We start from the raw sequence: 27,128 nt of genomic DNA on the forward strand, positions 1-27,128 counted from the left end.
AATTCTATCCACTTGCCTGCTGAACACCCATTTCTACCCAGCTGTGCCACATATGTAAAATTCAGTATGTCTAACATTACATTTATAAGAGTTCCCCAAACCCAACCTTTGCCTTTGTTCTTAAGCTAGAAATCTGGAGTCTCCCCCTTGATTCCTTTCTTTTCCTAATCACTTAACATTTCTCCTTTCCATCATCTTCTGTTTTCTTGACCGTGGGCTTCTTGAATCCAGCATGACATCCATCCTGGTCCCAGTAGATAGATTTGTCTTCCTAACATGTCCTGACAATGTTGCATACCTGATCACAATGCATCGTGTATACGAACTCATTAAGGATGTGGTGAGATCATTGCTATCTGCTTAGAGGAGCATGTAATCTGCTGCAGGACATCAGTTCAGTTCAGTTGCTCAGTCGTGTCCAACTCTTTGCGACCCCATGAATTGCAGCTCCCCAGGCCTCCCTGTCCATCACCAATTCCCAGAGTTCACTCAGATTCATGTCCATCGAGTCAGTTATGCCATCCAGCCATCTCATCCTGGGTCGTCCCCTTCTCCTCCTGACCCCCAATCCCTCCCAGCATCAAAGTCTTTTCCAGTGAGTCAACTCTTCGCATGAGGTGGCCAAAGTACTGGAGCTTCAGCTTTAGCATCATTCCTTCCAAAGAAATCCCAGAGTTGATCTTCAGAATGGATTGGTTGGATCTCCTTGCAGTCCAAGGGACTCTCAGGAGTCTTCTCCAACACCACAGTTCAAAAGCATCAATTCTTTGGCACTCAGCCTTCTTCACAGTCCAACTCTCACATCCATACATGACTACTGGAAAAACCATAGCCTTGACTAGAGGGACCTTAGTCGGCAAAGTAATGTCTCTGCTTTTGAATATGCTATCTAGGTTGCAAAGGGTAAAATTAGTTTTACCTGGTTGTTGGCATAGTGGGGGTGTTTGAAGAAGCCCTCAAACAGGAATTGACATTTGAATTGGGACTTGCATGATCAGTAAAAAGTTCCTCAGGCAGAGTATATGGAAAGCTCATTCCAAGAAAAGGGAACACAGGTGGCCTTTGAACAACATGGGTTTGAACTGTGCAAGTCCACTTATACCTGGATTTTTTTCTATAGAATATCATGGTACTATCCAAACTATGGTTGGTTGAACTTGCGGATGGGGAGATTTGGATAGAGAGCACCAATTCTAAAATTACATGAGGAATTTCCACTCTGCTAAGAGTGGGTGCCCCTAGTCCTGCATGGTTCAAGGGTCAACAATAACAGGAGAAAGGTGTTAGTCTCTCAGTCACATCTGACTCTTTGTGACCCATGGTCTTCGGCCCCCTAGGCACCTCTATTCATGGGATTCTCCAGGCAAGAATACTGGAGTGGGTAGCCATTTCCTTCTCCAGGAGATCTTCCTGACCCAGGGATTGAAGCTGGGTCTCCTGCATTGCAGGCAGATTCTTTACTGTCTGAGCCACCAAGGAAGTCAACAGGAGAAGAGCAAGGAGCTAAATTCAAATCAGTTTCACGAGCATTCAGTGGGGGCTGCTGTGTCCCACACTGGGGATATACAGGTGAATAAGTCACTGACTTCAAGGAGATTATAGTCTTGAGAAGCTACTTTTTCCTTGACATTTACTAGGAAAGGCAGCTCAGGAGATTTAGCCCCTTAATCTCTATTAACTCCTCTAAATCCATCCAAATAAATGCAAAATAAAGATAAGTGAAAACTGTTTCCAGCAAACCAGCTCCCTTTGCCTCCCCTCACCTTTTATCCAGATTGCCTGGTGCTGCTGCTAAGTTGCTTCCACTGTTTCCTTATTGTCTGTATCAGGCACTGAGCTAAGGTGAGGTTGTATATATTACCAAGTCCTTAAAGAACCCACTGTCAAGGGGGGGCTTTCAGCCTCTGTGAACCGCATGATAATTAAGGCAATTTAGGTGTCTCAGACTCTCTGTTAGAAATTTGCTCAGAGAATAGGTGGGGCACAAGAGAATGAGGTGTCAGTTCCATCTGAGGGTTGGGTGTGGGGGATGTTTGTGAAATGTTTAAAGCCCAGGGTAGCTGGAATGTGCAGATATCTCCAAGGGGATTTTAGAAGGGGAGGTCAAAAGATAAGTGCATTCCTTTTTTTCTCTCCTTAAAGCAGGGAGTCTAGACTTCCTAAAGTGTTTTCTCTCCCTTCCCCTACTCCCATCTGCCTCAAAATTTAAGTTTTCCTAAACTTGACATTTCACTTTCTTGCTCTCTAGCTGGAGGAAAGGGTGGGAAAGAATGAGGATTTGTTTGTGGGCAAAAGAGACTGTGTCTTATTTTGCTTTTCCTATATTTAAACTCGATCTTTTGTTTCCTCCACACTCAGCAAAGGATAGTCAAGTTTTTGTAGATGTCTATGTTTTCCCTTAAAGAGGCAGCATTTTGTAAATGTTATTTTATTTGCTGCCCAACAACGGCCAATTAAGAAACATGACAACAGCAATAACAGAAAGCAGTTGGTGGGAAGTTTAGGAAGAGAAAGCAACAAACCAGCAAAAACAGAATGCATTTTGAAGCAATTTGCACCTACAAATCTTGGCTGTGGAAAGTTGGAAGTACTTTTTCCTGGAAACTTAAAAAAAAAAATCACATTTCTAAACAGCTGTGTGAAGGAAGGAAACTTCGTATTGAGAAATACAAGCTGTTTTTGTTCTTCCTTTAAAAAAAAAAAAAAAGAAACTTGACTACTTAAATAATTACTCAGTAGCGCAAGTTTGAAACCTTGGTCTTACCTCTCCCTCCCTTTATTCCCTCTTCTCTAATTCCATCCTTTAGTGAGTTTTAAAATCTTATTTCCAAAACATTTTTCAATAACTATGCAGTACAGTATCTTTCCCATTTTCTATCCCTGCTGTCATTATTCTCATTGTTCACGTTTAGACTATTGCTGCTATTGGCTTGGCTTTTTAAAAGTCTCTTAGTCTCCTTGCTACCAGTCTTGCCCATCTCAGATTTGTTCTCAGTTTTACAACCAAAATGATCTTTTAAAAAATCACATCTTTAACATTTATTCTAAGTGGCAGGATGAATTAGTCCCAGTTCCTGTCCTTGGTGAGCTTACAATGTTTAGAGGTAAACTCGTCTCTGCCTTCTGATTCTGAGCCTGATCCTCATTTTCTGCTCTGTTTCAGCTGCCATCTCATTCAACAAGAGGCCAGTCACTGAGGAATGTGGGAATGAGAGCTGATGTGTTTCTATCATGTTTAATTTTAGCTGATGATCTAAAGCATGTAGCTTGATACTTGGTGCAGAATGTAGAAAAAGTGCTGTGCAATTGGACATGGTCTTAGGAGTCAAGACCTGCCCTCACTCCTGGCTCATCCTGATGACTTATGTTTTGACATTTGAAGTTAAGCAGAGCCTGCTGAGGGCTTCCCAGGTGGTTCAGTGGGTAAACAAACTGTCTGCAATGCAGGAGACCCAGGAGATATGGGTTTGATTCCTGTGTTGGGAAGATCCCCTGGAGGAGGGCAGGACAAACCACTCCAGTATTCTTGCCTGGAGAATCCCATGGAGAGAGGAGCCTGGTGGGCTACAGTCCATAGGTCGCGAAGACCCGGATGAACCATTGAGCGTGCACGCATGGATTATGCTGATACCTCCGTGAGCCTGAGAAAAGTTAAAACTGATTAAGAAGTTGCTGATGCTGCCTGTGTCAGGTCCAAGACCTTTATTTACACATAGACAATGCAAATTTAGCTTGCAGCTGAGGTGAAATGACTGTGGGGTGAAAAAAACCTAGATTCTAATTCTGGTTCTGCTGTTTGCTAGCTGTATAATCTTGGGCAAGCCATTCAATAACTACATGTCCCAATGTCCTCATCTGTAAAATGCGTGTGATAATACAAATCTTAAAGGATTGATGTAGGAATTAAAGGAGAAAATGTAGGTGATGTTTCTTAGCACAGAACTTGGAACTTCGTTTTTGGTGTTTGCTTTGTTGTTGTCTTTGTTTGTTTGGCCATTGGGCCAGTGCAGCACTGGAAGCATGGAATCCTAACTGTAGTGTAAGGGAGTCAGCGAAGGCGAGGTTCAGAAAAAGAACGAGAGCAGCATTTTCAGGAACAGATCACCTTTAATGAGGCAAGAAGGGGCAGCAGTCAGATTAGTGAGCTGCTGCACTAACTCAAGAAAAGAGTAAGTATATATAGGCATATATGTGGAAATCTACTGTCTTAAGGGGGCCTGTTCTTCTCCAAGGTTGGTCGGAGTAGTTATCTCTTAAACTGCTGGGGCACGGGATTCTGGAGATTGGCCAGGGGCTAGGACTGGCTGGGAGCTGGGCGTAATCAACCTTAATGTCCATTTTTTCCCCTCCTTGGGTGAGAGAGTTCTTTGTTTTTCATAGATTGGTGGGGAGGACCAGGAAAGGAGTTTCAACTCCAGGCTATTTTGAGCCGTGTAACCTTCCTTCACTAACCACTGGACTCCCAGGGAAGTCCCAGTGAGTCAGTTTTAATAGAGCACATGAAAGTAAAAGTGAAGTCCCTCAGGCATGTCCAGCTGTTTGCGAGACCATGGACTGTAGCCCACCAGGCTCCTCTATCCATTGGATTCTCCAGGCAAGAATACTGGAGTGGGTTGCCATTTCCTTCTCCAGGGGATCGTCCTGACCCAGGGATCGAACCTGGGTCTCCCGGATTGGAGACAGACACTTTAACCTCTGAGCCACCAGGGAAGCCACATAAATTGAGTCAAATAACAATTTTTAAGTATCTCTGTGTGCCAGGCGTTGGGCTAGTTGAGCCACAGAGATGAATATGATCTGATTGGTGCTCTTAAGAAGCCAATGGAAAAGTAGTAATTGACACAATGTAAAGCTTTTAACAGTCTGAAACATATTTCAAGATCCCAACACTTTGTTCATGTCAAAAGACATCAGCAACATGAGGTTTTCTGCTGAATAATGTTCTTAGAATTTTAAGGTTTTTTTTTTTGAAGTGTGTAGTGTCTTTTGGTGAGGCTATGTAGCATAATGAAAAGACAGACGTGTTTACATTGGACTTAGAGGCGTGTGTGCTAAGTTGCTTCAGTCATTTCCGATTCTGAGACCCAAAGGACTGTAGCCCACCAGACTCCTCTGTCCATGGGGTTCTCCAGGCAACAACATTGGAGTGAGTTATCACGCCCTACTCCAGGGGATCTTCCTCACCCAGGGATCAAACCCACATCTCTTATGCCTCCTACATTGGCAGGCAGGTTCTTTACCTCTCGTGCCACGTGGGAAGCCCTGGACTTAAATACTCACCAATTAATACTTATAGGTACCTGGGTAAGTTGGTTAATTTCTTTGAGCCTCATTTTCCTTATTTGTAAAATATGGAGATGAACACATTCATAGGGTTATTGTGATAGGGTTAAATGTGATAAAGTACATACTTCTGGTTTAGTTCATGGCACAGTCCCTGGCACAAGGTAGAAAATAAATAGAATTAGTGAGAAAAACATATGTATATCCAGAGTAGCTTTCTATTACTTTGGTTGCACAGATGTTTCATGCCCCTGACTAGCTACTGGATAGGAACTAGCTCTTCATCTTTATCTTTGTTGAAGGTGCTAAACATGTGTCTTGTTCTTAACAAACTGTTGAATTGTTTTTAAGAAAGAGGATACCCCAAAGAAAGGAAGGAAGGGGGAAACTGCAAAGTGATTTTACTGGCTGCTATCTCTTTTAGATATGTTCTTTCTAAATGCTTAAATTAGATATTACCTTCATTACCTTCATGTTTACAGAAGAGAAATTTCAGTCCTACAAAGGCTTACCCAATGTCCCACAGCCAAAACAGCAGATCCAGGATACCTCATGCTCATCTCTAATTCTAGGGTCAAGTTCTTTTTATTCCATTTTGCTGCTATTTACAGAAAAGTATACAAAAGTCAGTAAATAGGGACATAGAAAATATTCCTCGTGTATATTGTTATCTGTGGCATTCCTTAAAGAAGACGAATTATAGTTTGTAACGAATAGTATGAAGAACTCGAATTGCAATAGAACAAAGTGACTTGTGTGTAGGAAACATCTTATGTAATATGGTTTCAATAACTACGAGAATGGCTTTTCCTAACAAGCACTTCTGCTGTTTGAACATCCATTTCCATTCCTTAACCAGGTTTCTTCTTTCTATGATTTCCAGTTGCATTTTCTTTGCACCTCTTTCATTTTACTCTGACTTTCATGTGTGTGGCCCATCCTTCCCACTAGCTTAGAAGCTCCCTGAGGGCAGGCACTATATCCATATATCATTGAACCAATGTCTTTCATGCCATATGATTTTAATACATTGAACTGCTGAATCAAACTAGATCAGAAGCTCTTTGCAAGAGAACAAAGAGGGAGAACCCCCAACCATGTTTCAGGTTCTGCTTTGGTTGCTGCAGATACAGTTGTGAGACAAAATCTCTACTCTCATGGAGACTACATTTAAAACGGAAGAGAAACAATACATAGTTATATACCTTCTAGCTTCTTCCATAATATCTTTTGTTTGGTGTGTACGGGGGGCTGCTAAACTAAATGTTTATGTATCTAGGAATTGTGAAAGTGAATTAGGAAGAAGTGTAAAGTACTCATCACTCTGTCTTGTTATTGTCTGTTTATATATTGTTTTTCTGTTTCAGACCCCTCATGTTTAGGGGAAGGATCTTACTCTTTTTAGTAATAGCAATGTCTAGCCTAGTGCCTGATACATAGGAAACACTCAATAATTCTGTGGTGAATTACAGCATTGCTATTTAAACTTGTAGTCTCTTGGGTTTGTTTTTTATCAACTAAAAGGGGTGTTAAGACTAAATGTTCCCTTTGCTGCCTCTAAACCATTTCCCCTCCTTCATAAACCTTAGCTTCTTTAAGACCTTGCCATTGTACTTCATCCCCTGCTATTCTGCTTTGTTGCTATCATCTACCCATCCTCTGGGCATTAGTCCTCATTCAATGGTGATTTTAGCCCTGAGCTCTCACTTTTTTTACACTACTGTTCTTGTCTTTATTCTCAACATGTCCTAGGACAATGCTTTAAACTCTTTCACTTCTAGTTCCTGGACCTCCTCATCCTCAAATCTGTTCTTCTACTTGACCTCAATAATCCATGGCTGTGGTCGTATCTCATCGTGATGTGGTCTTTGCCCTCATCAGTAACTGTTTCACTTCCAAAATCTTGACTTCAGGTGTCCCGTCATCTTTCAGTCACCACTTCTTACCCTTCCAGGTTACCTACTCCCACTCCAGGGCTTCCTTGACCTTAGTAAGATTTGTAGTTTTATCCTTCTTTCATCTCTTGTTCTCACTTCCTTCCTTCCTTAAACTAGGTTTTATAATCATAATCACAGCCCTGGATATCACTGTAAACTCAATTGTCCTCTCCTGTGACTTGACTCACTTGGATAAATTCATCTCTCTACACACTCTGAGCTTACCCCATCGCTCTTTATTCTTCAACATGACATTGCTGAAAAAAGGCTGATATCCCTGTTGACTGGTCTCACTTTAAATTCATGACCATAAATCTTAAATGGGCATGCAACACTGCCCAGCAATCCTACTCTACTTCTATTGCTTTCTCATTCTCTGAAATGACCTTTTCAAACCTTCCCCTCTTTTCTTTCTTTATTTATTGAAGGATAATTGCTTTACAGAATTTTGTTATTTTCTGTCAAACCTCAACATGAATCAGCCATATGTATACATATATCCCCTCCCATTTGAACCTCCCTCCCATCTCCTGCCCCACCCCTCTTGATTGACACAGAGCCCCTGTTTGAGTTTCCTGAGCCTTACAGCAAATTCCTGTTGGATATCTATTTTACACATGGTAATGTAAGTTTCCATGTTACTCTTTCCATACATTTCACCCTCTCCTCCCCTCTCCCCATGTCCATAATCTATTCTCTATTTCTGTTTCTCCACTGCTGCCCTGTAAATAAATTCTTCAGTACCATTTTTCTAGATTCCATATATAGGTGTTGATGCTGCTGCTTAGTCGCTTCGGTTGTGTCCGACTCTGTGCGACCCTATGGACTGCAGCCTGCCAGGCTTCTCTGTCCACGGGATTCTCTAGGCAAGAGTACTAGAGCGGGTTGCTATGCCCTTTTCCAAGGGATCTTCCTGACCCAGGGATTGAACCCGAGTCTTCTGCATTGCAGGCATATTTTTTTTACCACCAAGCCATCAGGGAAGTCCTTGTATATATGTATCTACAGTAAAACCTGATGCATGTTAGTTTTCATTTTGTTTTTGATGTTGGCCATTTTTAAAGTCTTTATTGAATCTGTTACAGTATTGTTTCTGGTTCATATTTCAGTTTTTTGGCTTCAAAGCATGTGGACTCTTGCTTCCGCCACCAGGGATGGAACCCACACTTCCTACATTGGAAGGGGAAGTCTTAACCACTGGACCACCAGGGAAATCCCAGTTTACATTTTTTAAACCGAGTTGGCTGTGCTGTCGCTTCCTAGAGGCACACATGAGCCGGAAGAAGTGTCCTCCCAGGCTGTCCCATGTGATGCGCCCCCAGGGGTGGCCATTCAGGCACCTGGGATATCATAATACAAGTGACACAGACTCAAATTCTCTCTGTGGATGTGTTTGCAACCTTGTTTCAATGACAAATCACAAAGCAGCTTTTCCTACCAAATGGCAGAAGCATGGATGTAAGTCACATTCTCCTGGGAAGTGCTTTGTACTCACAGACGTGGCGCATTGTCAAGGTTTAAAACCCTGACTTTATTATTGAATAAATATGGGAAGATAACAGACTTCCTTCCCAAGTAGCCCATCTTGATGATGAAAATGTTTTCTTCTCCGATTGACCAGGTTCTTTTAGAGAGGAATTCAGAGAGAGACTTGTCCCTGCATCCGTTGTTCGCATTCCAACAGTGATGTCTGCCTCACCCCCTGCTCTGCCCCCAAGGTGTGAGCATGTACCCTCCCCTCCAGCTGCACTGGGTCCTACACCTGGAGGTGGGGAGTGCAGACTCCTCCGTGGCACGTGCTCTGATGAAGATGCACCCCAGCACCCACCCACCCAGGACCCCCTGGCACTTCCTGCTAACAGACAGTGCTTGGCCCTTCCACTGTCAACACAGTCTCTCCACACTCTAGTCAGAGGGCAACCAACTTCCTCTGCAAGGGCCTCATATTCAATAGCAAGTTAGGCTTCCAGGGACACAGACAGTCTCTCATCCTCAACGTTCTCCTTGCCCTATTTATCTTTCTCTTTCTGACTCACTTCACTCTGTATAATAGGTTCTAGGTTCATTCATCCACCTCATCAGAACTGACTCAAAGGCGTTCCTTTTTATGGCTGATTAACATTCCATTGTGTTTATGTACCACAACTTCTTTATCCATTCATCTGTCGATGGACATCTAGGTTGCTTCCATGTTCTAGCCATTGTAAATAGTGCTGCAATGAACAATGGGATATATGTGTCTTTTTCAATTTTGGTTTCCTTGGGGTATATGCCTAGGAGTGGGATTGCTGGGTCATATGGTGGTTTTATTCCTAGTTTTTTAAGGAATCTCCATATGGTCTTCCACAGTGGCTGTATCAATTTACATTCCCACTAACAGTGCAAGAGCGTTTCTCTTTTCTCTACACCCTCTCCAGCATTTATTGTTTGTAGACTTTTTGATGATGGCCATTCTGACTAGTGTGATAGTTTTGATTTGCATTTCTCTAATAATGAGTGATGTTGAGCATCTTTTCACATGTTTATTAGCCATCTGTATGTCATCTTTGGAGAAATGTCTATTTAGGTCTTTTTCCTGCTTTTTGATTGGGTTGTTGGTTTTTCTGGCATTGAGTTGTATGAGCTGCTTGTATATTTTGGAAATTAATCCTTTGTCAATTGTTTCATTTGCTATTATTTTTTCCCATTCTGAGGGTTGTCTTTCAAACCTTCCCCTCTTTTATTTTATGCCATATTTCTTTCAGAAAAATTTAAGAACTAGAATGTATAAATAGCTTAGTATTATTGTTCTAAGGTCCTCACATATATGAGCTCATTTAATCCTGAAGGCAACCTTTTATAATCCACATTTTAAAGATGGAGAAACAGAGGCACAGAGAAGTGAGGAAACTTGCCTAATGTCATGTAGTTATTAACTGATGGGTCTGAGGATTCAAACCTAGGTTGTGTGGCATCAGAGTCCACATTCTTAACCACTAAGCTTTGAGCTCAACTAAAAGCAGATAAATGCCTATTCATCTCTCTACCACCAAACTACAAATCCATGGCATTTGAACCCATACTCTCTGCTCTCCCTTTTGTTGCTATGGATGAAGTATCCCTGTTTCTGATTTTACTGGTGAATTTCACCAAACATTCAAAGAAAAATTAATGCCAATCTTTCTCAACCCTTCAAAAAGAACTGAACAGAAGGGTATACACCAAGACTCATTTTACAAAACCAGCATTATATTATTAAAACCAAAGCCAGAACCACAACAAGAAAGCCAAAAAACTACAGGCCAAGATCCCCCTGAATATAGATGTAAAAATTCTCAACAAAATACTAGCAGATCAAATTCAACTGTATGATTCAAACAATCATACACAGTAATCTGGTGAGATGCATCTCTGGGATGCAAGGGTGGTTCAACATGCAAATTAATAAGCATGACATATTACATTAATACAATGAAAAATAAAAACTATAAGATCATCACAATAAATGCTTTTTTCCTAAAGCATTTGACAAGGCTCAATATCCATTCATGATAAGAACTCTCAACAAATTTGGTATAGAAGGAATATACTGCACCATAGTAGAGGCCATGTATGACAAACCCACGGCTAACATCATACCACATGGTGAAAACTTGAAAAGTTTTACTCAAAGGTTAGGAACAAAACAAGGGCACGCAATCTCATCACTCCTATGCAACATAGTACTGGAAATCTTAGTCAGAGAAATCAGGCAGGTAAAAGGCACCCAAATCAGAGAGGAAGAAGTAAAAATTTCTGTTTGCAGATGATATGATTTTATATACAGAAAATCCTAAGTTCAGTTCAGTCGCTCAGTCGTGTCCAACTCTTTGTGACCCCATGAATCGCAGCACACCAGGCCTCCCTGTCCATCACCAACTCCTGGAGTTCACTCAGACTCACGTCCATCGAGTCCATGATGCCATCCAGCCATCTCATCCTGGGTCGTCCCCTTCTCCTCCTGACCCCAATCTCTCCCAGCATCAGAGTCTTTTCCAATGAGTCAACTCTTTGCGTGAGGTGTCCAAAGTACTGGAGCTCCAGCTTTAGCATCATTCCTTCCAAAGAAATCCCAGGGTTGATCTCCTTCAGAATGGACTGGTTGGATCTCCTTGCAGTCCAAGGGACTCTCAAGAGTCTTCTCCAATACCACAGTTCAAACGCATCAATTCTTCGGCGCTTAGCCTTCTTCACAGTCCAACTCTCACATCCATACATGACTACTGGAAAACCATAGCCTTGACTAGATGGACCTTAGTCGGCAAAGTAATGTCTCTGCTTTTGAATATACTATCTAGGTTGGTCATAACTTTTCTTCCAAGGAGTAAGCGTCTTTTAATTTCATGGCTGCAGTCACCATAAAGACTCCACAAAAAAAGTTAGACCTTATCACCAAATTCAGTAAAGTTACAGGATACAAATAAATATACAAAAATCAGAATGTTTCTATTTGTTGTTGCTTTTAGGCGCTAAGTCATGTCTGACTCTTTGCAACCCCATGGACTGTAGCCCACCAGGCACCTCTGTCCATGGGATTTTCCAAGCAAGAAAACTGGAATGGGTTGCCATTTCCTTCTCTAGGGGATCTTCCCAACCCAGGGATAGTACCTACATCTCCTGCACTTAAGCAGATTCTTTACTTCTGAGCCACTGGGGAAGCCCCAATGTTTCTCTACACTAACAATAAATCATATGCAAAAAAGACAATCCCATTTACAATAGTGTTACCAAATGAGGTTTGTTTGCCTGACTGAAAGCTAAAGTAAAAAACAAAGCTTTGCAGTAAAGAAAGAGTTTTTTCACAAGGCAGCCAAGCAAGGAGACAGGAGAACAAATTTCAGATCTGTCTCCCTGAAGGGGACAGGTCTGTGACGTTTATGGGATAAAGAAGCAGGGTGATTTTAGGTGTGAGGAAATGTGATTGGAGGTAAGGAAAAGGTGAGGTAATCAGTGTTTTGAGCAGGCCCAGTTTTAGGGTCGGTGGTCTCCACTAGTCTTAGCCAGTTGGAACTAGGTAAAAACCAACTCCAAATTTCTGGAAAACAACTTAATCTCCTGTTACCATAGTGATCCATATGTCAGAAGCGTTATCTATAGGAGTGTTAAGAAGTGTGTGGTGGGACTTCCCTGGCGGTCCAGTGGTAAAGAATCCACCTGCCACTGCAGGAGACATGGTTCAATCCCTGATCTGGGAAGAGTCCACCTGCCTCTGGGCAACGAAGCTTGGGCACCACAACTACTGAGCCCATGAGCTGCAACTACTGGTCTGTACACTGAAGCCTGCACACTCTGGAGCCCATGATCTGCAACAAGAGAAGCCACCGCAATGAGAAGCCCACACACCACAAATAGAGAAAGCCCATAGGTAGCAAAAAAGACCCAGCACAGCCATAAATAAACAAAAATGTTTTAAAAAGAGAAGTAGTATGGTGACATATTACCTAGGCTATGTTAAGCTTGGAGGGTATGAAGTTAGAGAAAGGGAAAAATAAATCAAACAAACTGGAAGCAGACCTGATCAGCGACGGCAGGTTATAAACTGCTGTTCTGTAAGACACACTCAAGGTCTTCTGTTTAGGCTCCAGCTTCTGTTAACCCTATGGGACATCATTTTATAGCAACAAAAACAATAAAATACTTAAAAATAAATCTAACCAAGGAGGTAAAAGATCTGTATACTACAAATTATAAAACATTAATGAAAGAAACTGGAAGAGGAATGTATAAATAAAAAGATGTTTTGTGTTCATGAATCAGAAGAATTAATACTGTTAAAATGTTCATATATCCAAAGCCTCTTATAGATTCAGTGAAATTCCTCTCAAGATTCCAGTGGCATTTTTTACAAAGATAGAAAAAAAAATCCTAAAATTCATTTGGAACCACAAAAGAGTCTGAAAAGCCAAAGCAATCCTGAGAAAGAATAACATGGCTGGAGGCATCTTACACCCTGGTTTCAAACTATATTACGAAGCTATAGTAATCAAAACAGTATGACACTGCCATAAAAACAGATGCATAGGCCAATGGAACAGAATCAAGAATACAGAAATAAACCCATGTATATACAATCAACCAATCTTTGACATGAGAGCCAGGAATGCTCATTCATTAGGGAAAAAGTAGTCTTTGCAACGAATGGTGCCAATTCATATGAAGAAGATTAAAACTAGATCCTTATTTCAAACCATTCACAACAATTAACTCAAGATCAGTTAGAGACTTAATTGTAAGACCTGAAACCATAAAACTCCTAGAAGAAAACATACAGGAAAGCTTCTTGAAATCAGCCTGGGAAATGATTTTTTTGGATATGACACCTAAAGCACAAAGCAACAAAAGCAAAAATAAGCAAGGGGACTACATGAAACTAAAAGTTGGTCAAAAAGCAAAAAGTTCTAGTTATGAGATAAGTAAGTTGTAGGAATGTAGTGTGAAGCATGGTTACTATAGTTATAATACTGTATTATATATTTGAGAGTTGCTAAGAGAGTAAAAATTCTTATCACAAGAAAAAAATTTTTGAGGTGAGGTGATGAGTTAACTAAATGTAATGTGGTAATCATTTCACAATATACACATGCATATCTTTGGTTTTTTTTTTTTTTTTTTTTGCCACACTACATGGCACATGGGATCTTAGCTCCCCTTCCAGGGATCCTTGAACTCACGTCAACTGCATTGGGAGCATGGCATTAACCACTGTTCCACCAGGGAAATTCCCAAATCATGCACATCTTAAATTCATACAATGTTGTATGTCAATTATATCTCAATGAAACAGAAAAGGGATATCAGCATAAATAATTTGATCTTTAGATCTTTACCCAACTTGATTAGCTAGTAAATAGGTTCTCTTTATCTACCTCCTTCAGTGATATTCTTTTTTCCTAGAGTTTCTGTTATCAGCAAATAGAGATTCACAGCACAAACCTCTCTGTTGATGTCACAGCCACTTCTAGCCAGTGCCCTGCTTCTTAGTTCCCTTATCCTTCACATCTCAATGCCCTTTCCTGGGATGCCTTACACAACCACTCAATTATACACTTTAAAAGTAGCTACCCATTGGCTTCCTATTACATCCACTTACTTAAATTCTCCACGAGACATTCATCACTATTAGATATTTTTCATGTTTACTTGTTTTGTGTTTGCTTTCCATCACAGAATTTAAACTCTTAACTCTTAAATAGGAATCTGTTTGTCTCCTTCAGTGTTGCATTACCAGGACCTCAAAGATTGTCTCAATATACTCGGACAATACTTCCATTGTCTTTATAGGCTCTAAGAAATCTGCTCTTACTTCTCTGACCTTGTCTCCAACTACCTTCTCCCTGGCTCACTACTCTGCTTACAAAGAACAATTTGCTGTTCCTTTGCCAGCCTCCCTCCTCTTTCTTCAGGTCTTTGCTCAAAAGTTACCTTCTCACTCAGGCCTTCACAATTTGGGAACTTAAAACTGCAGCCCCTTACCCTTTGCCTCTTTACTTGCTTAATTTGTCTCCAAATTACCAAATTGTCATATACTATATAATTTACTATTTTTTTATTGCCTTTTCCCCTCGTGAAGTCTTTGCTGAACCCCCAAGCCTAAGAGTATCTAGCACAAAACAAAAAATATTTATTAAATGAATGGGTTTGTGAAATAATTGCTTAAATGAATATCAGATGTGAAATTATTTGCATGTGTAAGATATCATTCAGTTCAGATCAGTTGCTCAGTCGTGTCCGACTCACACGCTAGGCCTCCCTGTCCATCACCAACTCCCGGAGTTCACTCAGACTCATGTCCATCGAGTCCGTGATGCCATCCAGCCATCTCATCCTGGGTCGTCCCCCTCTCCTCCTGCCCCCAATCCCTCCTAGCATCAGGGTCTTTTCCAATGAGTCAACTCTTCTCATGAGGTGGCCAGAGTACTGGAGTTTCAGCTTTAGCATCATTCCTTCCAAAGAAATCCCAGGGTTGATCTCCTTCAGAATGGACTGGCTGGATCTCCTTGCAGTCCAAGGGACTCTCAAGAGTCTTCTCCAACACAACAGTTCAAAAGCATCAATTCTTCGGCGCTCAGCCTTCTTCACAGTCCAATTCTCACATCCATACATGACCACAGGAAAAACCATAGCCTTGACTTAGACGGACCTTAGTCGGACCTTAGTCGGCAAAGTAATGGGCAGTAAAATTATCTATGTTAATAAGTAATCTTAACTTCAGTATTCATGCTTGAATTCTTCACATTTGGGGCACGGAGTCCTACACACAACAGACTCCCAAAGAAAATCGTTTTTTTTGAGTTTTATAGCTGGAGGCGTGGGTCCCCGAGTCCACCAAGGCGGGAAGCAGTTGCTGGCCCCGCCCTAGGCCCGCCTCTGTCGGCGATGACCACGCCCACCGAATGTTGAAAGCCTTATAGGCGAGTGACGTCAGGCCGTTTGTTGTCATTGGCGGCTCCCAAGATGGCGTCCATCATGGAAGGGCCGCTGAGTAAATGGACTAACGTAATGAAGGGCTGGCAGTACCGTTGGTTCGTGCTGGACTACAATGCAGGGCTGCTCTCCTACTACACAGTAAGTCCTTGGAGGCAAAGCCTCGGCTGCCTTGGGAGTCGCGATTCCTGGGTGGAGGTGGGGACCAGGCTTTTTGGTAGCCCGGTAGAGGTGGTTAGGATGGGGGTGCCGCCGTACGGGAGGGTTCCCTCGTAGGGGAGGGTTTTGCGCCCCGGATAGCCAATGAGGGTGAAAGAGATGCTCGCGCAGCCAATAAGTAGGCACCGGTTGTGTGATTTATGGGGTGGGGGCGAGCCTTGTTCCTTTCTTAGGGTCCGGTATTTGTTGGGGGGTAAACGGAGGCGCGTTGTAGGTAGGTAGATGGTTGTAGTCGTGGCTTGATGGGTTCGGTCTCGGGGTCTGTGCAGTTTCCACATGTTATCATGGACTTGACGGTGTCCCCCACCAGGCTCTGTAGACGGCCGCGCCCCTTAGCTTCCCTCCAGGGATTGAGGAGCGCTGGTTTCTTAGAGCAGTGGTCTGACGAGCTTGGCCAGGTCCTGAAGTGACTGGCCGTTGCTCAACCTGAAGGATTCTGAAATCCCTCCAGTCTGCCCAAGTTGAGTGTCTCTTTCACAGGATTCTCTTCCATTCAGCGAGGGGCGAGCGTAACCGACGCCTTAACTTTTGAGAGTGGAGGATTTCTTACACAGGAGTCTCTTGTTAGCGAAGAGAGACTGCGATGTCTCCTGAAAGTTATATTCTGGGAAGGGCTGAGTTAAGGGCTCCAGTGTCGTTAAACACAAATCAGTGACTGTGGGAAAGGTCCATGAATTGGTGAGAATCTTATGTTCTGACTCTGGCTCCACCCCCGACGCGTTAGAAATGAAAGGTGGGTGGAATTAGAGAAATTACTTCCAAAGGTAGTGTCTCTGAATGGTGTCTAGTTAATAATAGCCAATGAGAGGGAGGAAGCCTCTTCAAACGACAAAACAGAATGTCCTGAAGGCTTTAGAAAATAATAGAAGACAGAAGAGAAAAAATTATGATTATGGGAGAAAGATTAATGTCAACGAGAGGAATGAGGACTAGTATTGATATTTTTTCGTTAATTTAAATATTTATTGAGCACCCACTACGTGTTAATCATTATTGCTTTAGGCTGGGTGTGTGTGGGTGTGTGTGCTCATGCGTGTGCATGTGAGCGAGAATCAGCAAAGTTCAAGATATTCACTATTCCTTTTCTCTGGAGCTTATATTCTAATAAGGTGGTTCCCTTGATTCTTTTTACTCACAATAACTGCAGAATAAAGTATTCATTATCCCCATTTTACAGTTTTGGAATCTGAGGCTCCCGGCTTTTCAGCGATTTGCTCAAGGTCACAGAGCTAGCAGTAAGCAGTGTTATCAGGAGTCTAAATAACCTGGCTTTCTTTTTCCTTTACACTTCACTTTCACTACAGGAATGAGAAAAATGCAATCTTTGAGTTACTAAAGACAAACCTACAGGAGTAAAAAGTAAAAGCTTGCACACCAACTTCCTTTCTTTACATAATTTAGAAGGGGGAAAAGACTAAACAAACCTGAATGAAATTTAAATACATTGTTCAAGATTAGTTAGCTATGAAAGAGAGACAAATGCACATTATATCCTGAAAACTCTGGAATTATGAAATCTCATAGTTCAGATAGATGAAGAGTAATAATAAGTTTCAGTAGAAGTGATAATCAGAAAATCCCATGGACCCTTTCCAGCCCATTCAAAGTAATTTCAGTGGCACTATGGAATGAAGTTACTCTACAGATCCCAAATTTGTGTGGGTCTGAATTTAGGGCCACACTGGAGGGGCCCCAAGCTGGGGTTCTTGGGAACTCCTCTCCCTGACAGAATCTTCTTTTTTTCCTGTTTTTCTCACTTTGGCATATCTTTTTTCTGCCTCCTTGCCCTTTTAGTTTCTGAGTATCTTGACAAATTTCTCCTTGTCTTTGGCTAAATATGGCTTTTAAAATTATGTTTCTTTCTTCTCCCTCCCATTACTTATCCTCCCTTCTGAGATTAAACTATGAAACATCCTTGCCAGTAGAAGGAGGTATCATATTTCTCACTAATGGATATTTAGAAATTTCTTTTTTTCCCGTGTTTTTTGGTGTCAAAGTATTTGTTTGCAGAGAAACAACAGAGAAATATTGTAAAATAAAATGATCTTGTGAAAATAAGATGATACTCAATGCCAAATTAAAGAAGGTCCAGTAAAGATGAGAAAAGGATAGGTATTCACTTAAAGAGAAAGTAGGAGACATGTTGAATATTGGCAGTGAATTCTGTACACTTCGACATTGTTTCATTACATTAGGATTTGGAAGGATGAAGGTACATCTTAATGATCTGCATGCGGCTGATAACTTGGAGCTGCATCTTCCAGGAAGATTATCTGAATAGTTGCACAGCATTTTAAGCAGAGCAGTAAATAGCAAGTCACTCTATTCCTTGTTTCCAAAATCACTTGCGCTCTGGTCTGGCTCTGTAGTTGGAGGTCTGTCTATTCTAGGGTGGCCATGAAAACCCTGAACGAAACTAGATTGACTTTGCTTTAGAGTTGGCCTATACCAAAAATTGATATTGAGATAATCTCAAGGTTTTGGAAAAGATCACGGGAATTGCTGTGAACTAAATAGTTTCACCCAAACCTCACCTTCACCTGGATCTTTTGGTTCTGGGCCCAGACCCTAATCTGTCCTCTGGGAATGAATAGTTTTTTTTATTTTACATTTCTTTTATTTTCATAGTATGTAAATTTTCAGTTCTTGAAAAACCATTTAGTAGATATTCTGTTTAATACAGGAACAGAGAAATTGATTACCTTCTTTAGAAAATAGATTTAGGCAACCTTTTCGGGTCACACTCCTGTCTTTTAATTATTAGAAACAGTGGTTTATTCAGGAAGCATTTATTTGGGACTTTTTAATAGGCACTTTATATATGGACTTCCCTCATAGCTCAGTTGGTAAAGAATCTGCCTGGAATGTAGGAGACCCCCGTTTGATTCCTGGGTCAGGAAGATCTGCTGGAGAAGGGAAAGGTTACCCACTCCAGTATTCTGGCCTGAAGAATTCCATGGAGTGTATAGTCCATGAGGTTTCAAGTAGTCAGACACAACTGGGCGACTTTCATTTTCACTTTACTATATATATATATGCTGGAGATAAAAGCATGAAGGAGAGAGTCCCTTCTATCTAAGATCTCAAAATCTTGCAGAGTAGACACCTAAACATAATTTCAAAAAAGTATGATAAATTCTACAGTAGAAGTAAGAATAGACTGCTGTGGGAGCATTGCCTAAAAAAGGCTAGAGAGACATTTGAGCCGAGACTTAAAGGTAGAAGAGAAGAAGGGCATTTCAGGCAGTGGGAAATATACACAAATTGGGAAACTTGAGAACATAAAGTCCATTAAGAAGATATTGAGAATTTCTGAGCTTCTTTTTTTTTTTTTTCTTGTTTTCTTTTTTTCTCTCTCTCTCTCTCTTTTTTTTTTTTCTGTATTGGTTTTGCCATACATTGACATGAATCCACCACGGGTGTACATGCGTTCCCAAACATGAACCCCCCACCCACTTCCCTCCCCATAACATCTCTCTGGGTCATCACCGTGCACCAGCCCCAAGCATGCTGTATCCTGCGTCAGACATAGACTGGCGATTCGATTCTTACATGATAGTATACATGTTTCAATGCCATTCTCCCAAATCATCCCACCCTCTCCCTCTCCCTCTGAGTCCAAAAGTCCGTTATACACATCTGTGTCTTTTTTGCTGTCTTGCATATAGGGTCGTCATTGCCATCTTCCTAAATTCCATATATATGTGTTAGTATACTGTATTGGTGTTTTTCTTTCTGGGTTACTTCACTCTGTATAATCGGCTCCAGTTTCATCCATCTCATCGGAACTGATTCAAATGTATTCCTTTTAATGGCTGAGTAATACTCCATTGTGTATATGTACCACAGCTTTCTTATCCATTCATCTGCTGATAAAGGCATGTAGGGAGATAACAGGAGATTGAATCCAGAAGGTATTTGGAGCCATAGGTCAGGCCTGGAGGTGAAGATCTGTTCGATTATAGCATAGAATTTGTTAGTTGAATTTGAGGGTGAGCTGTACTATCTTCCTTGCGGCAGATGGGTTCTTTGTTGTTGCTGACGGGCTTTTCTCTAATTGTGGTGTGTGGGTTTCTCATTGTGGTGGCTTCTCTTGTTGTGTACACAGGCTGTAGGGCGCAAGGCCTTCAGTGGTTGTGCCACGTGAACTTAGTTGCCCCCCGGCATGTGGAATCTTAGTTTCTGGACCAGGTAGCAAACTAGTGTCCCCTGCATTGGCAGGCAGATTCTTAACCATCGGACCATCAGGGAAGTCCCCTGTGAGTTGAATATTTATTAATTGAGATACTCAGGGAGGGATAAGGATATAAATTTGGGAACACTGTGTAAACAGCTAACCATTTATGAGAATCATGATCACAGAGAAAGACAAGAAAGGAAAGAAAATTGAAGGAGATATAGATATGCGAGGAGTTGGAAGACTAGAAAGCAGGTGTTCATACCTTTTGATTATCAAATGTTTACTGAGTATGTACTATGTGCTAGGCACTATGCTGGGAAGACGGGTTAAAATGGTAAATAAGATGGGAATAGTCCATGTTCTCATGATGCCTAGAGTCTGCTGGGGTGTACATCAAGTAAGAGCTGTGATGGGGAAGAATAGGATGTTGGGAGGTACACAGGTGGGCAGCTTGCCTCTGTCTCGGAGTATCAGAAAAGATTTCTTTAAGAGGTAGGTTTGCTTTGACCTGAATGGTGAGTAGAGATTAGCCATGTAAGCAGAGAGGGAAAACTGCTTGAGATAGAGGGAATAGATGTTTTTGAAAGAGACAAGAGTAAGGAGCTTGTTAGTCCTGGAATTTAGGCTGTGAGGTGGGCAGTAGTGTGTGAGAGGGAGAGAGAAGCAGGGGCCAGATAATGAAAGACTTTCTTGGTAAACTGAGCTAAGGAATTTGAACTTTTCACTCAGGGCAGTGGAAAGTCACTTAAGTGTTGTAAGCACTTTTTGTTGTGGAAAAAACTTTCATAATACAAAATTTGTTTGAAACCTATACAAAGGATGATAGTAAAATGAATTCTTATTAATACTCCCAAAGCTCCTTCCTACCCCACTGGATTACTTTAAAGCACATCCCAAATCTCTCATTATTTCATTTGTGAATATTTTAATATGTTTTACAGTGTTTAATTTCCTTGATTTTTCTCAAACATCTGTCCCTCACCAGTTGGTTTATTTGAGTCAGAATTCCAAACAAGATCCACACGTAAGACTGAGTCTTTTTAACTCTGTAGGTCTTCCCTTCTTCTTTTTCTTTGCCATTCATTTGTTGAAGAAAGCAAATTATTCTGTAGATTTTCCACATTCTGGATTTTGCTGAGAGTATTCTTGTGGTGTATTTAAACATGTTCTTTATCCTCCATGTTTCCTATAAACTGATACTTAGAGCTAGAAGCTTAATCAAATTCAGCTTTTTCCCCCCACTTTGGGCAGGAATACTTTGTAGGTGGAACATATTACAAGTATTTCCACTTTCTGATAGTTTGCTTTACCCTACTTCATTTTTAGAAAAGACCTATTTAGTACCTGTTTTTGCTAACCAAAAGAAATCCAAAGAGGATTTTTGCTTTTTTGGAAAATACACAAAAAATGAAAATAGCATTCAGAGGTTTCTTTCTTTTTTGTTTTTTGCAGTGAGCTTCTATAGAATCAGTGAGTGCCCCAAGCAGCAAAAATGACACCAGTAAGTTCCTTCCCTGGGACCTATGGGCTTCCTAGGTGGCACTAGTGGTAAGAACCCACCTGCCAATGCAGGAGACATAAGAGATGCAGGTTCGATCCCTGAGTTGGGAGGATCCCAAGGAGAAGGGTATGGCAACCCACTCCAGTATTCTTATCTGGAGAATCCCATGGACAGAGGAGCCTGGAGGTCTGTAGGGTCACAGAGTCAGATGCAACTGAAGCGACTCAGCATGCATGCATGCTGGGAACTATTAATACATAGTAGCAAGCTGTTGTAGTTTTGAACTGTGTCTGTGTGCATCTTTACATTATCTCAGTTTATTTTGACTTCCCCAGTGGCTCAGATGGTAAAGCATCTGCCTACAACACGGGAGACCTGGGTTTGATCCCTGGGTTGGGAAGATCTCCTGGAGAAGGAAATGGCAACCCACTCCAGTATTCTTGCCTAGAAAATCCCATGGACGGAGGAGCCTGGTGGGCTACAGTCCATGGGGTCGCAAAGAGTCAGACACGACTGAGCGACATTTACTTTTTTGGAGAAGGAAATGGCAACCCACTCTAGTATTCTTGCCTGGAAAATCCCAGGGACAGAGGAGCCTGGTATGCTGTCGTCTATGGGGTTGCACAGAGTTGGACATGACTGAAGCGACTTAGCAGCAGTAGCAAGGTGTATACTAAGGCAATTGCATCATTGCTTTATGCCATTTTGGCTTAGGGAAGGTTATTTAGGAACAGGGGGAACCTGTACATCAAGTGGCCCATGATGTCTGGTTGTCTCTCTGTAATTTTTAAAATTAAACAATAGGTTCAGGTAAATTTTGTAGTTTTTAAAGAATACTTGGGTTATGGATAGTGAAGTCATATTGACAGGATTTCAGTGATTGGATGTGAGTGAAGGGGGAAGAGGAGTTTGATGAAATCCAGGTTTTTAGATTTAGTTGAGTGAATGATGATAGGGAAGATAAGTATAGGTTGGGTGGAGAACGGTAGTTGCTTTGGGGCATGTTGAAATTGAGGTAAAGATATTGCACAGTCTGGAACTTAAGAAAAAAATCTGGGCTACAGATAAATATTAGCTTTACACATATGGAGAGATGAGAGAGTGAATGAGTGGGAATAATAGAGAGCTTTAGATAGAACACTGAGAAACACCATTGGATTAGGTATCTATTGCTTTATAACAAATTGCCCATGATGATTTTAGCCACTTGAAACAATAAACATTTATTATCTGTGGCTCAGAACTTTGGGCTCAGGGTCTCTCATGAAGTTGCAGTCAAGACATTGGCTATGTCTGTAGTCATTTGAAAGACTTGACTGGAGCTTTAGGATTTGCTTCCAAGATGACTCACTCTCATGTCTGTTGACAGAAAGCCTTAGTCCTTACTGGCTCCTGGAAGATGGCCTCAGTTCCTCTCAGCTAACCTCTCTGTTGGGCTACATGAGTGTCATTGTGACAGGGCATCTATCTGGCTTCACCCAGAAGGAGTAATCCAAGGGAGAGCAAGGAGAAAGCTGAAGTGCCTATATGACCTGGTCTGAGAACATCACTTTTGCCTTCTTCTATTCATTAGAAATGAATCTTTAAATTCAGTTCATGCTACAGGGGATGGGAATTTTAGGCATGGGAAAGAGAATTAGCCTCTACCTTTTGAAAGGAGTGTCAATTTATGGAGGGATTTTAAGCCATCACAATCGTTTCTAAGGGATTTGGGTAGAGAAAAGAGCCTGCACGGAAGAGTGAAAAGGGATAGTCAGAGATATCCAAGAAAAAACAGAATGTGGAGTCAAGGCAGGAACTGACTTGAATACTGTTGAGAGAATTGAATAGATGAAATCTTAAAAATACTCATTGGATTGATCAATTTGGATATCACTGATGCCCTGAAAAAAGAGAAGTTTCCATGGAGTCAGAAGTTTGGAAGTCAGAGTGATTTGAAGAGTAAATAGGAGGCAAGAAATAAAGAAGATGAGTGTAGATTGCTCAAGTTGTTTCAATATGAAAGAGGAACAAAGGAATATGGAACGGAGAGGAAAGAGTTTCTAAGGTAGGAGTATGCTTAAATGTTTTAGGGATGGGAAGCAGGGTACTTTTAAAGATGAGAGTAGAGTTAAGATTTAAGGAATGTAGTAAAGATTTAGATTAGTGGCCATGGGAACTGGAAAAGAATAACTAGGGTCACATTGAAATTAACCAGGTTGTAAGAGGAGCCTCTTGAGAAGCCTATATGCAAGTCAGGAAGCAACAGTTAGAACTGGACATGGAACAACAGACTGGTTCCAAATAGGAAAAGGAGTATGTCAAGGCTGTATATTGTCACCCTGCTTAATTAACTTAGAGTACATCATGAGAAATGCTGGGCTGGAAGAAGCACAAGCTGGAATCAAGATTGCCGGGAAAATATGAATAACCTCAGATATGCAGATGATACCACCCTTATGGAAGAAAGTGAAGAGGAACTAAAAGCCTCTTGATGAAAGGGGAGAGTGAAAAAGTTGGTTTAAAGCTCAACATTCAGAAAACGAAGATCATGGCATCTGGTCCCATCACTTCATGGGAAATAGATGGGGAAACAGTGAAAACAGTGTCAGACTTTATTTTTTTGGGCTCCAAAATCACTGCAGATGGTGATTGCAGCCATGAAATTAAAAGACGCTTACTCCTTAGAAGGAAAGTTATGACCAACCTAGATAGCATATTCAAAAGTAGAGACATTATTTTGCCAACAAAGGTCCGTCTAGTCAAGGCTATGGTTTTTCCAGTGGTCATGTATGGATGTGAGAGTTGGACTGTGAAGAAAGCTGAGCACCGAAGAATTGATGCTTTTGAACTGGGGTGTTGGAGAAGACTCTTGAGAGTTCCTTGGACTGCAAGGAACCAACCAGTCCATCCTAAAGGAGATCAGTCCTGGGTGTTCATTGGAAGGACTGATGCTAAAGCTGAAACTCCAGTACTTTGGCCACCTCATGAGAAGAGTTGACTTGTTGGAAAAGACCCTGATGCTGGGAGGGATTGGGGGCAGGAGGAGAAGGGAACGACCGAGGATGAGATGGCTGGATGGCATCACTGACTTGATGGTCATGAGTTTGAGTGAACTCCAGGAGTTGGTGACGGACAGGGAGGCCTGGCGTGCTGCAATTCATGGGGTCGCAAAGAGTCAGACACGACTGAGCAACTGAACTGAACTGAAGAGGAGCTAGTTGAGATTATAAAATATGATTTGTTTAGTCATAAAATGTAAGTATTTAACACTCTTTCTTGTTTTGTATTGTCTTTAGACATTTCAGAGAGAAAAGTTAGAAATAGTGAGTAAGTTGTCAGGGTCACTCAAGGTTTTCTTTAAAAGGAATCATTGGAGAAATGATGTGTTTTGCTGTTAACATGCTAGCTGGAAGAGACTCATAGCAACTTTGCATTTCAAAACCACTGGTAATCTAAATACATTTAAATATTACTTGACAGTCCTTAGCAATGTCTGGAAGGTGATAAAATCTCTCATCTGATTCTTGGATTTTAGGTTTTTGAAGAGCTTAAATATATGTGTTTTTCTTGCAAAGATGTAAAAGAGGGAATCTCAGATTCTCTTAGAAATGTATCAGCACTCCTCCCATCAAGCATTTAAAAGTGAGTTTATGCTTTTGTAAATAAACTTCTTGGTTATATCAAATATGTTTTTTATTAAGCTTACATCAGTTCAGTTCAGTTCAGTTCAGTCGCTCAGTCGTGTCCGACTCTTTGCGACCCCATGAATCACAGCACACCAGGCCTCCCTTTCCATCACCAACTCCCGGAGTTGACTCAGACTCACGTCCATCGAGTCAGTGATGCCATCCAGCCATCTCATCCTCGGTCATCCCCTTCTCCTCCTGCCCCTAATCCCTCCCAGCATCAGAGTCTTTTCCAATGAGTCAACTCTTCGCATGAGGTGGCCAAAGTACTGGAGCTTCAGCTTTAGCATCATTCCTTCCAAAGAAATCCCAGGGTTGATCTCCTTCAGAATGGACTGGTTGGATCTCCTTACAGTCCAAGGGACTCTCAAGAGTCTTCTCCAACACCACAGTTCAAAAGCATCAATTCTTCGGCGCTCAGCCTTCTTCACAGTCCAACTTTCACATCCGTACATGACCACAGGAAAAACCATAGCCTTGACTAGATGGACCTTAGTCGGCAAAGTAATGTCTCTGCTTTTGAATATGGTATCTAGGTTGATCATAACTTTTCTTCCAAGGAGTAAGCGTCTTTTAATTTCATGGCTGCAGTCACCATCTGCAGTGATTTTGGAGACCAGAATAATAAAGTCTGACACTGTTTCCACTGTTTCCCCATCTATTTCCCATGAAGTGATGGGACCAGATGCTATGATCTTTGTTTTCTGAATGTTGAGCTTTAAACCAACTTTTTCACTCTCCTCTTTCACTTTCATCAAGAGGCTTTTAGTTCCTCTTCACTTTCTGCCATAAGGGTGGTGTCATCTGCATATCTGAGGTTATTGATATTTCTCCCGGCAACCTTGATTCCAGGTTGTGTTTCTTCCAGTCCAGCGTTTCTCATGATGTAGTCTGCATAGAAGTTAAATAAGCAGGGTGACAATATACAGCCTTGATATACTCCTTTTCCTATTTGGAACCAGTCTGTTGTTCCATGTCCAGTTCTAACTGTTGCTTTTTGATCTGCATACAGATTTCTCAAGAGGCAGGTCAGGTGGTCTGGTATTCCCATCTCTTTCAGAATTTTCCACAGTTTATTGTGATCCACACAGTCAAAGGCTTTGGCATAGTCAATAAAGCAGAAATAGATGTTCTTCTGGAACTCTCTTGCTTTTTCCATGATCCAGCGGATGTTGGCAATTTGATCTCTGGTTCCTCTGCCTTTTCTAAAACCGGCTTGAACATCAGGGAGTTCACGGTTCACGTATTGCTGAAGCCTGGCTTTGAGAGTTTTGAGCATTACTTTACTAGCGTGTGAGATGAGTGCAATTGTGCAGTAGTTTGAGCATTCTTTTGTGTTGCCTTTCTTTGGAATTGAAATGAAAACTGACCTTTTCCAGTCCTGTGGCCACTGCTGAGTTTTCCAAACTTGCTGGCATATTGAGTGCAGCACTTTCACAGCATCATCTTTCAGGATTTGAAACAGCTCAACTGGAATTCCATCACCTCCACTAGCTTTGTTCGTAGTGATGCTTTCTAAGGCCCACTTGACTTCACATTCCAAGATGTCTGGCTCTAGATTAGTGATCACATCATCATGATTATCTGGGTCATGAAGATATTTTTGTACAGTTCTTCTGTGTATTCTTGCCACCTCTTCTTAATATCTTCTGCTTCTGTTAGGTCCATACCATTTCTGTCCTTTATCGAGCCCATCTTTGCATGAAATGTTCCCTTGATATCTCTAATTTTCTTGAAGAGATCTCTAGTCTTTCCCATTCTGTTGTGTTTCTCTATTTCTTTGCATTGATCACTGAAGAAGACTTTCTTTTCTCTTCTTGGTATTCTCTGGAACTCTGCATTCAGATGCTTATATCTTTGCTTTTCTCCTTTGCTCTTTGCCTCTCTTTTCACAGCTA

The 27,128-nt window shown here is 41.4% G+C and overlaps 1 protein-coding gene across 9 annotated transcripts in view; it reads left to right on the forward strand.

Moving 5' to 3' along the window:
- OSBPL9 (oxysterol binding protein like 9) overlaps positions 1-27,128 on the forward strand; it is a 270,472-nt gene that overhangs the window by 85,791 nt on the left and 157,553 nt on the right. For 8 of the 9 annotated variants that reach the window (XM_012139203.3, XM_042247962.1, XM_012139276.3 and 5 more), the window contains exon 1: positions 15,674-15,803. The exons of the other annotated variant lie outside the window; for it this stretch is intronic. In XM_012139203.3, coding sequence (XP_011994593.1) covers positions 15,693-15,803 — 111 coding nt within the window. In that variant the 5' untranslated portion in view covers positions 15,674-15,692. Of the gene's footprint in view, positions 1-15,673; positions 15,804-27,128 lie in introns of those variants that run through there. 9 annotated transcript variants of the gene reach the window in all.

Source organism: Ovis aries, chromosome 1, assembly GCF_016772045.2.
Source record: "Ovis aries strain OAR_USU_Benz2616 breed Rambouillet chromosome 1, ARS-UI_Ramb_v3.0, whole genome shotgun sequence".
Taxonomy (NCBI): Eukaryota; Metazoa; Chordata; class Mammalia; order Artiodactyla; family Bovidae; genus Ovis; species Ovis aries.